Source organism: Panthera tigris, chromosome E3 (genome assembly GCF_018350195.1).
Source record: "Panthera tigris isolate Pti1 chromosome E3, P.tigris_Pti1_mat1.1, whole genome shotgun sequence".
Taxonomy (NCBI): Eukaryota; Metazoa; Chordata; class Mammalia; order Carnivora; family Felidae; genus Panthera; species Panthera tigris.
In genome coordinates, this window is record NC_056675.1 from 6929038 (window position 1) to 6944454 (window position 15417).

Here is a 15417-nt window from a genome sequence, read left to right on the forward strand (position 1 = left end):
TCTGCCAAACTGAAAGAGGGCACAGGAGTCTTAATTTCCTAAATCTACTGAAAATCTAGTAGGGCTCATGAGATCAATGAATAGAGTGGTAACTGAGGGTTGTTCAGGCCATGCTGACTTTCCCTCAGCTTCTGTTTTCTCATGATGCCCTGAAGTTAATAATTCAGATGGTTATGAGATTTAGAGACAACTCATGCACAAGCCAAACATGTCAGAAAGGCAAGGGTTACATAGTCTTCACAGACAAGTAAGATGTTCAGTATGAGCAGTATTAGTCAGTTCAAGGACTTGAAATTCTCCGTTTCATGTCTCTGTTTTCTCTCCTTTCCCGTAAGATGCGTGTGAATAAGAGCTTCCCTCTATCTGCCAGTGAGAAGTAGTAAGCCACATTTCACATGATCTGGGTCCTTTTTGTGCCCATTAGAGGTAAGGCTTAGTACATTTAGATTAATAATACATTTTCTTTCTTCTTGCAGAGCTTTTGTGAATTTGACAAGAAATGTTTTAAAACATATGGAAGAATGTGGGGGTGAGTATTCTGGAAATTTCCAGTGATAGGCTTTTTATGATGAGGCCCTCATGGTGTGGACAGTTTCAGTCGAGAGCCCCTTGGGATGAAGCCCCATAATTAAAGCTCCTGAAACCTCCCCTTCCCAGGAATGCATGTGTCACCAGGTGTACAGGTCCAAATATGAATCTGGTCAGGAGAGCTGCAGGGTATCCTTTATAGTTTGGATTAATATGTGTTTTTGGTAGAAGGGCTGTTGTAAACAGAATGGAAAACCATTTCTGCTCAGCTCTTTCTTACTCTGTCTGAAAGTATGTAGTTTGTTTTGTTTTGTATTTTAGTACTAAGCCAAGACTTTCCAATAAAACTATAGTCAAGTATTTCTTTTCCAATTCTATAGACTGGAAGAGTTGTAGGAAATTTCCAGAGCACAGTGTTTCCCTGGTGGGCTGATGGACTTGGGATTTTGTAGTATGGCCTCGGCGGCTTGCAGTGGATGCTCCCAATGAGGTTGGCTAGAGGTTTGCTGAAGCAGTGTGAGAGGTATAGTGTGGTGCTGGGCTGCTCACAGCCAGTGTTGTACCTCTTTATCTTCTCTGGTCAAGTCCTCAGAATCCATAGTGCTCTGCTGAGTTGGTATGGCCCATAAGCAACATGGCAGAATAGAAAGAACACAGATCTCTGGATTGCCACTGGTTTATCTCCAGTGTCCCTCCTACGTTCAGTACTGGTCAGCTCTGGCTAGAGTCAGTGTTACATTGTGGGCCCCAGTTCTGTATTTAGTAAATGGTTCTCATGCTTGGCTATGGATAAAGACCACCTACGAGGGCTTGTTAAAAATGCAGATTCTTGGTTTCCATCCTCCATTAACACAGAATTTGGAGGATGTGGGGTGAGGTGCAAGAATCCAAATTTAACTGGTAGTAGAAGTCGTATTAGGGCTGTGAGATCATGAAAAGAGAGGGTAACTTTAAACCACTGTCCCTTGTCCACGCTTGTGTTTTTTAACAAACAGGATAAGACGTGGGAAATCACCCAAGAAAGATAATCAGATTGATGGGAGAGCCAATCTAAGTGCCACTTCAGTAACAACTATTACTGCTTCAACACGAAGTATACTCGACTCACACTGAAACCTTCTGAGTTTTAGAATACTTTTTGCAGATGGGGAGCATTTAGTGCAGTGGTTCTCCTCCATTTCTATATCTGATCACAAAGCATTTGAAGTTCCTTTGTAACATCAGAGGAAGAATAGGGGACTTATGGAAAATCTTCCATTTTGTTCTAACAAATGCAAATGATTTGTAGTAGAAAACACAATGCCAGAGGATGCTGTAATTAAGCATAATCTAAACCTCATGCCAGTGGCTGGTTCCCATTAACTGGTCATATGGACAGTCAGGAGGTCAGGGTTAATTGGGATGGATCACATATAAGGAGTCAGCTTTGTGTGATACATGTGTCACAGTGGACTTGCCCTGCTACTAAGGGTTGTCACCTATATGGAGCCCAAGGGACTCACACTTGGGACCCACCTATAAGAAGAAATATAAGTAATAAAGGTAAATATACCTAACGTGATTTTTACTCTCTATTATTACTCTGTAACATTAAAGTGAATGTTTCTCTGTATTACTTTATTCTCTTTGTGTTTTTTGTTCAAAATTTTCTCAGTCAATGCTACCAAGAATATGTCTTTAATATTTAAATAATACTTCCTTTAAAATGTAACCAGAAATCATATTTTAGAGAATAGGGCAAAGAAATGATTCATAATTTTGCCATCACTTTTTGAGCATTTCATGTCTTTATTTGCAGGCACATCTTACATGTTTGTGATCACTGTGCCTACAATTTTCATCTAATATTGTATTATGTGCATTTCATGTGTTTGATATATCTTCAAAATTATAATTATTAGTGACTGAGTGGGTAGAGTCTCTTTCATTATTTTTTTGTTCTTAGATAATTTACTTGCCTTCAGTTATTTATTAACCTTTTTTTGATAATATATAAAATATTCAAAATGTTTGAAGTACTTCTAAAATATTTGAAATATTTTTAACATGCAAAAAATTATGGAGAATAGTCCCAGAAACAGCCATGTACACACATAGACTTAATAAATTTTCCATTGTTATTTCTGACCATGGTCTCAGAGAATGGATTAGGTAACATCAGGTTAAAAGTCTGGACTTCCAAGAGTGGCTGCCACTGCAGAAACTGGCACGTTAAATTTAATCAGCTCTGTTTTCCTGACATAGGTTTTATGATGGGCGGCAGCCAGTGTTGGCGATCACAGATCCAGACATGATCAAAACAGTACTAGTGAAAGAATGCTATTCTGTCTTCACAAACCGGCGGGTAGGCATGGATTTATTTTAAATTTACATAGTTATTTATAAAGCTTTTATTTCAAAATAATAATGGATTTACTGGAAATTGTCCCAGGAGGTGTCATGTCATGTGGCCTTCAAGCTGTTTTCTCTAAGATAATATCTTGCTTAACTATATAGGACAGTATCAAAGCAGAATTTGTCATTGGTTCTAGCCACAGAGCTTATTCAGATTCCAGCAGTTTTATGTTTACCCATTTGTGTGTGTGTGTGTGTGTGTGTGTGTGTGTGTGTGTGTGTTGCTGTCTGAACATTTATCTTACTTGTAGATTAGTGTATCTATCACCACAATCACGTTACAGAGCTGTTCCATCACCAAAAGTCTCCCTCTTACTATTCTTTTGTAGGCATGGTGCGTAGCTTTTCTTTTTGTTGTATCAGGGTGTTCAGCAGAGCAAACATTGTTTTTTATTTTCTTAAGACCAGTTTATTCATTTTTTCCTTTTATGGGTTATGACTTTGGCATCAAGTTTGAAAACTCTTCACCTAGCCCTAAGTCCCAAGGATTTTCTACAAGCATTTAGTTTTATATTTTACATTTAAGTCTGTGATCTGTTTTGTGTTAATTTTAATTTTTTTTAACGTTTATTTTATTTTTGAGACAGAGAGAGACAGAGCATGAACGGGGGAGGGGCAGAGAGAGAGGGAGACACAGAAATCGGAAGCAGGCTCCAGGCTCTGAGCCATCAGCCCAGAGCCCGACGCGGGGCTCGAACTCACAGACTGTGAGACCGTGACCTGAGCTGAAGTCGGATGCTTAACCGACTGAGCCACCCAGTCGCCCCTGTTTTGTGTTAATTTTAGTGTTAATCGTGAGATGTGAAGTTTAGGTCAAAGATCTTTGTTTTTGGCCCTTGACTGTCTGTCTAATGACTCCAGAACTAGTGTGAAAAGGCTGTACTTCCTCCACTGAATTGCTTTTGTACCAATATCAAAATTCAGTGGTGCCTCTGTGTGTGTGTGTGTGTGTGTGTGTGTGTGTGTGTGTCTGTCTCATTCTCTGTTCTGTTCATTGATCTCTGTATCTATTCCTGCACTGGTGCCAGGCTATCTTGATTACTGTAGCCATATAGTACCTCTAAACATATGTCCAGTGATTCCTCCCATTTTATTTTTGTTAGAATTGTGTTAGATTTCCAGCTGCTTTGTCTTTCCATACAAATTTAGAACTTATCTATGTGTACATAATAGCAGAGATTTCGTAAGATGTGCCTCAAACCCATAGATACATCTGGGAGAAATTTGTGTCTTTACTAAGTCATGTCTCTCAATTCATGAACACACTATATGTTTATTTAGGTTTTCTTTGATTTTTTTCACCAACGTGTAGCTCTTAGCACAGGAAAAACATACATGTTTTATAAAAATGTATACCTAAAGTATCCCACCTTCTTTGAGTGCTTAAAATTATTATTGTGTTTTTAATAGGTTTTGACATGTTCTTGTTAGTATACAGAAATGTGGTTGGTTTTTGTGTTGATCTCATTTCCTACAACCTAGCTTAGTTCATTTATTAGATGCAGAGTTGTTCTTTTTTATATTCCTCAAGATTTTCTACATTGACATTATGTCACTTGAAATAGGGACACTCCTATTTTTATCCTATTTTTATCTTTCTATTCTGAATGTCTTTTATTTCTTTGTGTTGCTTATTGCACTAGCTAGGTTTTCTAGTACAATGTTGAATAAAAGTGGTTAGAGTGGGTATTCGTGTCTTGTTCCTGATGCTGGGGGAAGCATTAGGAACTAGTAAGTGTCTTTTTTTTTTTTTTTTTGGCTTAAAGAACTCCCTTTAGCAGGCTTAGTGGTTATGAATTATTTCCACTTTTGATTGTCTGGAAATGTTTTATCTCTTGTTTCTGAAGGTCTTCTTTTCTGGGTAAAGTATTCTTGAATAAATCACCCACTCTCTTCTGGCTTTCAAGACTTCTGCTGAGGAATCACCTGATAGATTCAGGGGTGTCCTCCTTGTATATGATGAGCTCCTTTTCTCTTACTCCTTTCAAGATTTTTCTTTGTCTTTCATTTTTGACAATTATATTATAATGTGTCTTGGTGAAGTCTTTTTTGGATTCAATCTTACTGGGGACTTTTAAGCTCATGTCCCAAGATTTCCATCTATTTCCCTAGGTTTGGGAAATTTTCAGCCATTGTTTCTTTAAGTAAGCAGTCTTCCCACTTTTTCTTTCTCCTGGGTCTCCTGTATATGAATATTATTTCATTTGATGGTACCCTATAAGTCCTGTTGGCATTTTTTTCCAGCCCTTTTCATTTTTTTCCCCAGTATGACTGGATAATTGAAAATAATCCATGAGAGCATGATGGGTTCAGGCAGTTGGGGGCCACAACATCAGCAACTGCATGATCCTTGGCAAGAGTAGTGGAAGGTTCTTGTGGCAACAGTGGCTGTTGGGATCTTCAGTAGCACCACCAGATCCAGCACCAGGGGACAAGCAGAATGGTGGCCAGAACTGGTGCTATGTACACAGTCATTGGAGGGGGTGCTGAAAGCAGGCACATGCCCAAAACAGGGTTGGAGCCACCAGTGGGGTCCATCACCAACTTTGAGCACACAGGTGGTTTCAGGGGCTAGCCACTGGTGTGTGCATGACAGTGAGAGCTTGTGACTAGAGTCCATGCTGGCCGTGTATATGTGTATAGCTTCAGGATTTAGCTGTGGACCCTTGTGGTAGTGTAGTCCAGTGACAGGAGTCAGGACTGGCCTCAGGCACCTCAGTCATTCATCATTGAGGTGTTGTTAGCTGTAGGGTTATTAGATACTCTTTATGAAGTTGAGGAAGATGTCGTCTATTCCTAGTTTGTAAGTTTTTAATATGAAAGGGTGGTAGAGATATCTGTATTAAAACAAAATACAGTTTTGGAAGATGGAAGAAAGATTCGAGTTTGTTGGCTGATAGGTCAGTCCCAAACTGAGAAAGAATTATCTCTCTCTTTTTCCTTCTGTCCCTTTGGGGAAATACAGGGGGAATAGATATCCACATAACTGCATCATTTCTTCAGAATAGCAAATAGATTCATAACCTTTTTAGTGTTAATTATGGTATTTTTTTAATCACCATAACAAGACATCTGTTTTGTGAGTTGCTCCTTCTGCAGACATATGCAAAGACAGAACTGGTCTGAGGCAACATGCAGCTTGCCAGGGCTATCTGGCTATATCTACCAATCCAATTATACTCTGCATAGGGTAGGACTAGGGGTTAATACTGTGTATTATCCTGGAGGAGTATTCCCTACCAGATTTCCCCAAACACATTTACACTAAAAAGGAGATTGGGATATAAAGGATGGAAAGCACATCAAGTGGCTGGATGTGTTTTTCAGCTTCTCAGATGGGTAGGCATTTGGTGTAAATATCTGTTGAACATCTGACATAGGGCCTGCTACTCCGTAGATAATCACTAAATAATTGTTGAATAATTTCTATCCATTTGACAAATTTTCCACAACCTGAGACCTTCAAAACTTATATAAGGCAAAATGTCTTTTGCTTTGACGCTAGAGTCTTGGTCCAGTGGGATTTATGAAAAGTGCCATTTCTCTGTCTGAGGATGAACAATGGAAGAGAATACGAACAGTGCTGTCTCCAACCTTCACCAGTGGGAAGCTCAAGGAGGTAAGAAAGGGAGGGTTTTCAATTAGAAAGTTAAGGAATACATCCGTGGGCAGGTAGGAAATAAGATTACAGTCCATTTCTTAGGGGTAGTTTGCTGAATTTGGGCTTCCTAAAAATGGTCTTTTAGCTTCATGTCCTGGAAGAGACATGATAAGATTTGTTATTAGATGTCCCTATTGCTTCATGCTTATGAAAGCTGTGTAATTTTAGGACTTGATTCTTGGATTTAAGTCAGGTGGTGTTGTATTTGTGTGTAGATGTTCCCCATCATTGGCCAGTATGGAGATGTGTTGGTGAGGAACCTGAGGAAGGAGGCAGAGAAAGGCAATCCTGTCACCTTGAAAGAGTAAGTAGAGCTGCACCTGCTGGGCTTCTGGCTCTGTCATGACACTTTCCAGCTGCTGCCACAGAGCCAAATTCCCACTGTTGAGTTAGTCCAGTGAACAAACAGAAGTAGGCTTGTGGTGCTACAAGTCCAGTGGGCCACCCAAGAAGAGGTAGCACCCCTCAAAAGGCAGGGCAGTCAGGAGAAAGGGTCTTCTTTTGTGTACATGAGGCGGGATTAATTTATCTACTTGATTGTCCCCTTGGATATTCTAGAAGACAAAAATACATCGTTTCAAAAGAAGAAACATAATTTATCAAATCGTTGAGTGTAGAGGGTATGGAATGGTGGGAGGGGAAGGCACTTTGTACATATTGGTGGGCATTGAGTGGGGCAGGGAAGTTATCATGTGGAACTTAGAATGACTTAAACCCCTTCCTGATTTTGTTAAGGATATTAGTAAAAAAAATATTAACTTTATGACCACTTGTCCATCTTTCAACCTTAGCAGAGAGAAAGCCCTGCTCATGGGATAAGGAGGGTGACTATATAATCTAAACTGTGATATTTTTTTAAATTATACACGATGAACAGATGTACGTAGGAACTGTTCTAGAAAAACTGGTGGCATATGATCACTTAGCTATAGCAACCCACAAATAAATTTTGTAGTGATTTACTATATATTTTTTTAACTAGGAACATTATTAGGTCTTACATTTTCCAGATATGAGTGTGTCCTGAGGGAAAGCTCTGATCACTGGAATTGAGGAAGAAGGGTCTTTCAGGAGTCTTAGCAGGAGTGTAGAGAAGAAGGGATAACATTCCTTTCATCACATAACATGGTGTTGCTGTTCACTAATGTGCTGAAGAGGAATCAGCTCTGAGCATAGATACTGTGGTGAGAGAAGGTCCGGATCAATTTTACCTTTCTTGACTCTTCTAGGAAAGGTTAATTATTCCACTGTTTGTCTTGCTCAGACACAGTGTTTATCTACCTTCTATTGCCCATACTGCAAACACACTACTGTAATTTATTTGACTTTGGGTCTCTGTTCCTTCAGGACAGAGCTCCTTGAGTTCAGACGTGTGTCTAACTTGCCATAGTGTCCCCATCACCCCTAGCACAAGGCCAGCAGTATCACTAGCATGATGCCTCTGCCGAATTCCTCATGAATACCTCATGAATGAGTGTGATGGCATATAGACTCTTCAGATTATCCAGAAGGTGGTTCTGAAAGTGTGGCTCTTATGTGGCCTGGGCATCAGAATCTAACGCTGCATGTGTTGGATAGGGATAGTAAAGAGTTTCTGATTTTAATTATCCATGTCTTTCTTTCCCTACTCAGCATCTTTGGGGCCTACAGCATGGATGTGATTACTGGTACCTCCTTTGGAGTGAACATTGATTCCCTCAACAACCCACAAGATCCCTTTGTGGAAAATACGAAGAATCTCTTAAAATTTTCCTTCCTTGATCCACTTTTCTTCTCAAATAGTATGTAGATTACTATTTTTCTCCTCCCTTCCTTTTCTCCTTTTCTTTCTTCCTCCCTCACTTCCTCCCTTCCTACCTTCCTACAACAATTTTATTGAGCTATAACTTCACATAACATATAGGTCCTCTTTTAGATGTACAATTCATAATTTGGCTATTGAGATAGTGCTGCTATAAACATTGGGGTGCATGTGCCCTTTCAAATCAGCATTTTTGTATCCTTTGGATAAATACCTAGTCAGGCAATTGTAGGGTCATAGGGTAGTTTTATTTTTAAATTTTTGAGGAACCTCCATACTGTTCTCCAGAGTGACTGAACCAGTTTGCATCCCCACCAGCAATGCAAAAGAGATCCTCTCTCTGCATTCTCGCCAACATCTGTTGTTGCCTGAGTTGTTCATGTTAGCCATTCTGACAGGTTTGAGGTCATATCTCATTGTGGTTTTGATGTGTATTTCCCTGATGACAAGTGATTTTGAGCATTTTTTCATGTGTTGGTTGGTCATCTGGATGTCTTCTTTGGAGAAGTGTCTATTCATGTCTTTTGCCCATTTCTTCACTGGGTTATTTGTTTTTTGGGTGTTGACTTTGATAAGTTTTTTATAGATTTTGGATACTAACCCTTTATCTGATATGTCATTTGCAAATATCTTCTCCCATTACGTTGGTTGCCTTTTAGGTTTGCTGACTGTTTCATTTGCTGTGCAGAAGCTTTTTATTTTGATAAGGTCCCAATAGTTCATTTTTGCTTTTGTTTCCCTTGCCTCCGGAGACGTGTTGAGTAAGAAGTTGCTGCAGCCAAGGTCAAAGAAGTTTTTGCCTGCTTTCTCCTCAGTGATTTTGATGACTTCCTGTCTTACATTGAGGTCTTTCACCCATTTTGAGTTTATTTTTTGTGTATGGTGTAAGAAAGTGGTTCAGGTTCATTCTTCTGCATGTCACTGTCCAGTTTTCCCAGCACCACTTGCTAAAGAGACTGTCTTTATTCCATTGGATATTCTTTCCTGCTTTGTCAAAGATTAGTTGGCCATATGTTTATGGGTCCATTTCTGGAGTTTCTATTCTGTTCCATTGATCTGAGTGTCTGTTTTTGTGCCAGTACCATACTGTCTTGATGATTATACCTTTGTAATACAGCTTGAAGTCTGGGATTGTGATGCCTCCTGCTTTAGTTTTCTTTTTCAAGATTGCTTTGGATATTTGGAGTCTTTTCTGGTTCCATACAAATTTTAGGATTGTTTTTTTTTAGTTCTGTGAAGAATCCTGGTGTCATTTTGATAGGGATTGCATTGAATATGTAGATTGCTTTGGGAAATATTGACATTTTAACAATATTTGTTCTTCCTATCCAGGAGCATGGAATATTTTTCCACTTTTTGTGTCTTCTTCAATTTCTTTCATAAGCTTTCTATAGTTTTCAGTGTGTGATTTTTCATCTTTTTTGCTTAGGTTTATTCTTAGGTATTTTATGGTTTTTGGTGCAATTATAAATGGGATCAATTCCTTGATTTCTCTTTCTGTTGCTTCATTGTTGGTGTATAGGAATGCAACCGATTTCTGTGCATTGATCTTATATTGTACAACTTTTCTGAATTTATGGATCAGTTCTAGCAGGGTTTTGGTGAAGCCTTTTGGGTTTTAGAGTATCACGTCATCTGCAAAGAGTGTATGTTTGACTTTCTCCTGGATGCTTTGGGTGCCTTTATTTCTTTGTGTAGTCTTACTGCTGAGGTTAAGACTTCCAATACTATGTTGAATAACAATGGCGAGAGTAGACATCCCTGTATTGTTCCTGACCTTAGGGGGAGAGCTCTCAGTTTTTCCCCATTGAGGATGATATTAGAGGTGGGACTTTCATATATGGCTTTTATGATCTCCAGGTACGATCCTTCTATCCCTACTTTCTTGAGGGTTTTTATCAAGAAAGGATGCTGTAATTTGTCAAATGCTTTCTCTGAATCTTTTGGGAGTATCATGTGGTTCTTGTCCTTTCTTTTATTGGTGTGATGAGTCACATTGATTGTTTTGCAGATTTTGAACCAGCCCTGCATCCCAGGTATAAATCCCACTTGGTCATGGTGAATAAGTCTGTTAATGTATTGTTGGATCCAGTTGGCTAGTATCATCTTGAGGATTTTTTTGCATCCATGTTCATCAGGGAAATTGGTGTATAGTTCTCCTTTTTAGTGGGGTCTCTGTGTGGTTTTGGAATCAAGGTAATGCTGGCTTCATAGAAAGATTTTGGAAGTTTTCCTTCTATTTTTTTGAAAAGTTTCAAGAGAATAGGTGTTAACTCTTCCTTAAATGTTTGGTAGAATTCCCCTGGAAAGCCATCTATCCCTGGACTCTTGTTTTCTGGGAGATTTTTGATTACTAATTCTATTTCTTTACTGGTTATGGGTCTGTTCAAATTTTCTGTTTCTTCCTGTTTCAGTTTTGATAGTTACATGTTTCTAGGAATTTGTCCATTTCTTCCAGGTTGCCCATTTTACTGGAGTATAATTGCTGATAATATTGTCTTATTGTTTTTATTTCTGCTGTGTTGGTTGTGATCTCTTCTCTTTCATTCTTGATTTTATTTATTTGGGACCTTTACTTTTTCTTTTTGATCAAACTGTCTAGGGGTTTATCAATGTTGTTAATTCTTTCAAAGAACCAGCTTCTGGTTTAATTGATCTCTTCTACTGTTTTCTTTTGTTTTGTTTTGATAGCATTGATTTCTGCTCTATACTTTATTATTTCCTATCTTCTGCTGGTTTTGGGTTTTATTTGCTGTTCTTTTTCCAGCTCTTTAAGGTGTAAGGTTAGGTTGTGTATCTGAGACCTTTATTACTTCTTTAGGAAGGCCTAGATTGCTATATACTTTCCTCTTATGACCACCTTTGCTGCATCCCAGAGGTTTGGGGCTGTGGTGTTATCATTTTCATTGGCTTCCATGTACTTTTTAATTTCCTTTTTATCTTCTTGGTTAGCCCATTCATTTTTTAGTAGGATGTTCTTTAGTCTCCAAATATTTTTTACCTTTTCAAAATTTCTTGTGGTTGATTTTGAGTTTCATAGCATTGTGGTCTGAAAATATGCATGGCATGATCTCGATTTTTTTTTTTTGTACTTACTTAGGGTTGATTTGTGTCCAGTATATGGTCTCTTGTGGAGAACATTCCATGTGCACTGGAGAAGAATGTGTATTCTGCTGCTTTTGGATGAAATGTTCTGAATATATCTATTAAGTCCATCTATTCCACTGTGTCATTCAAAGCCACACTGTGTCATTTTTCCTTGTTGATTTTCTGTTTTGATGATCTGTCCATTGTTGTAACTGAGGTGTTCAAGTCCCCTACTATTATGGTATTACTATCAATGAGTTTCTTTATGTTTCTGATTAATTAGTTATATATTTGGGTGCTTTCACGTTTGGAGCATACATGTTTACAATTGTTAGGTCTTCTTGGTGGATAGACCCCTTAATTATGATATAATGCCCTTCTTCATCTCTTGCTACAGTCTTTATTTTAAAGTCTAGATTGTCTGATGTAAGTATGGCTACTCAGGTTTTCTTTTGTCAACCATTAGCATGATGGTTGGTTCTCCACCCCTTGCTTTCAATATGAACGTAACTTTAGGTCTAAAGTAGGTCTCTTGTAAATAGCATATAGATGGGTCTTGTTTTCTTATACATTCTGTTACCCTTTGTCTTCTGATTGGAGCATTGAGTCCACTGATGTTTAGAGTGAGTACTGAAAGATATGAATTTATTGCCATTATGATGCTTGTAGAGTTGGAGTTTCTGGTGGTGTTCTCTGGTCCTTTCTAATCTTTGTTGCTTTTGGTATTTATATATATAAATTTTGGTATTTTGGTATTATATATATTTTTTTTTCATATTTCATTTCATTTATATATATATATATATATATATATATACATATATATATATATATATATATAAATTTTGTATTTTGGTATTTTATATATATATATACATTTTTTTAATTTTTTTCATCTTTTCTCCCCTCTGAGAGTCCCCCTTAAAATTTCTTGCAGGGCTGGGTTAGTGGTCACAAACTCCCTTAAGTTTTGTTTGTCTGGGAACCTTTTAATCTCTCCTTCTATTTTGAATGACAGCCTTGCTGGAGAGAGAATTATTGGCTGCATATTTTTATGATTTAGCACATTGAATATATCCTGCCACTCCTTTCTGGCCTGCCGAGTTTCTGTGGTTAGGTCTGCTGCAAACCTGATCTTTCTTCCCTTGTAGGTTAGGGACTTTTTTTCCCCTGCTGCTTTCATGATTCTTTCCTTGACTGAGTATTTTATGAATTTGACTATGATATGCCTTGTTGATGGTCAGTTTTTCTTGAATTTAAGGGAGTCCTCTGTGCTTCCTGGATTTTGATGTTTGTGTCTTTCCCCAGGTTAGGAAAGTTTTCTGCTATGATTTGCTCACATAATCCTTCTACCCCTTTTTCTCTCTCTTCATCTTCTGGGACCCCTATGATTCTGATGTTGTTCCTTTTTAATGGGTCACTGATTTCTCTAATTCTTAAAACATGCTCTTTTGCCTTAGTTTTCCTCTTTTTTTCTGCTTCATTATTGTCCATAAGTTTGTCTTCTATATCGCTTATTCGCTGCTCTGCCTCATCCATCCTTGCTGCTGTGGCATCCATTCAAAATTGCAGCTCAGTTATAGCATTTTGTATTTCATCCTGACTAGCTTTTACTTCTTTTATGTCCTCAGAAAGGGATTCTAATCTATTTTCGACCCCAGCTCTTATTCTTATTATCATGATTCTAAATTCTGGTTCAGACATCTTGCTTGTATCTGTGTTATTAAGTCCCTGGCTGTCATTTATTCCTGCCCTTGTTTTGGGGTGAATTCCTTCATTTTTTCATTTTGAAGGAAGAGAAGGAATCAATAAGGTAAAGAAAATTAAAATTAAAAAATTAAAACAACAAACACAAAAATACCAAATAAAGAATGCTAGATTTTACGTGTGTTTTGTTCTGGGTTCGAAAGGAGCTTGATCAGATATAAAAGGAAAAAGAAAAAAAAGGAAAAGTTTTGAAAATTTGAAAAAATGAATACACTAAAATCGAATAAAATGAAATGATGTAGGTAAAATAGAATTTGAAAAATTTACAATAAAGTAAAAAAAATAGAAAAAATTAAAGAAAAGTATTTTTAGGAAAAATTGAAAATAAAAATAAATTTTTTCTCTTTTTGTATTCAAGGAAAAGAAAAGAAATGAAAAAGAAAAAAAAGGAAAATTGAATGGATAGAACAGCGAACAGACTGAAATACGATTGAAATTACATGGTTTTCCCATTGAAGTCAAACTATGAAGCACTTTATAATCTGTAAACTAAGTAGGCAGAGAGACGTAGTGTTCCTGAAGAGTGAGGTTGGCCCAGTGGATGGGGCTTAGTATAATGTCTCTGTTCTCCACTAGATGGTGCTGCTTAGCTTATTGGGGTGGATATTTGTGGCGCATGTAGGTATGTATGTGCATGCACAAGAGGTGGGGAAAAAGGCATCACCCAGCTACCCAGTCTCTGGTATCGGAACTCTGTTTCCTTGATCAGCAATTACACACCCATCCTTTGTCTCTGGCTCCTGTCCACTCCCTGCTGTTATACTGTCCAAGACCAAGCCCTCAGGTTGCCAGGCAGCACCTTCCTCCTGACTTTTATCCCAAATGCAGCTCTTTTTCCCAACCCCTCGCTTCTGAGGGACTGCAGCTTTGACCTGTTCTGACCCTCTGCACAAAGGTCTCACTGAGCAATGGCCGGGTCCGGCCACACCCAGGAACATTCACGGGCCCATGCTGCTGCCAATGCCCGGAGACTGCAGCTGGGTGCCAGCCCTCTCCAGAAGAAGTTAACATGATTGTGTAGAAGCAGCATTTCAGGGATTATGGAAAATCACAATACATATCTGGCACCAGGCTTCCCCCTTAACTTCCTTGTTCTAGTACCAGCAAATGTGGTTGTTCTCCCAGTCTGCTGTGATGTTTGCCCGTGGGGTGGCCACACAACCTCTACCAAATGTCCTCCCAGCAGTGAACCGCCTCTCCCAATGTGTCCCAAGGACCCCTGGTCTTCACTCTGCTCCTGGGGATTCGCCCTTCCTACCAGAGCACTTCCAGGTGTCAAGCTGTGGAGTTTCAGACTCTGCAGTCTCCCTGTTGATAGAGTCTTAATGGAATTTAAACCCTCTCCCTTCTTCTTTCTCCCTTTTAGTTCAGTCCCTGTGGCTGTTTCCACTTTTCCACTCTCTCTCCTGCTGCTTTTGGAGGGGGAGTGCTTTTCCCATACTCTCCCTCTGTCCCTGTCCTCTCAAAACAGCTCCGTGTCCTCTGTGACTTCTCTCTCCCCCAGTTCACCTCTCCATGCTGCATATCTGCTGAGTTCTGTGGTTCAGGTTGTGCAGATTGTTGTGTTAATCCTCAAATCAGTTTTCTAGGTTTGCAGGATGGTTTAGTGTTGTCTGGCTGTATTTTATGGACACAAGATGCAAAAAACACCTTCCATGCTGTTATGCCATCTTCTAGATCTTGGTTCTTTTTAATGTAGACATTTATAGTGATACATTTCTTCCTGGTCACTGCTTTTGCTATATCCAAGAGTTGGTATTTCATGTCTTTATATTTATCAGTCTCCAAGTAATCCTTTTTTTTAATTAAAAAAATTAATGTTTATTTATTTATTTTTGAGAGACATAGAGACAGAATGCAAGTGGGGGAGGGGCAGAGACAGAGGGAGACACAGAATCCAAAGCAGGTTCCAGGCTCTGAGCTGTCAGCACAGAGCCTGATGCTGGTTCGAACTCATTAACTATGATATCATGACCTGAACTGAAGCCAACACTTAAACTACTGAGCCACCCAGGCACCCCCTCCAAGTAATTCTTAATTGCCTTTTTGATTTCTTCTTTGAACCATTGGTTATATAAGAGTGTAATGTTTAATTTCCACATATTTTATTTGTGGGTTTCCCAATGTTGTTTATGTTCTCAATTTCTAATTTTATTTCATTGTGGTTGAAGGGCATACT

General features: G+C 38.6%; 1 protein-coding gene across 1 annotated transcript in view; it reads left to right on the forward strand.

Moving 5' to 3' along the window:
* Positions 1 to 15417, forward strand: part of LOC102957670 (cytochrome P450 3A12-like) — a 35118-nt gene that overhangs the window by 6595 nt on the left and 13106 nt on the right. The window contains exons 3-7 of the mRNA XM_007081063.3: positions 477 to 529; positions 2773 to 2872; positions 6428 to 6541; positions 6799 to 6887; positions 8216 to 8364. Coding sequence (XP_007081125.1) covers positions 477 to 529; positions 2773 to 2872; positions 6428 to 6541; positions 6799 to 6887; positions 8216 to 8364 — 505 coding nt within the window. The remainder of the gene's footprint in view (positions 1 to 476; positions 530 to 2772; positions 2873 to 6427; positions 6542 to 6798; positions 6888 to 8215; positions 8365 to 15417) is intronic.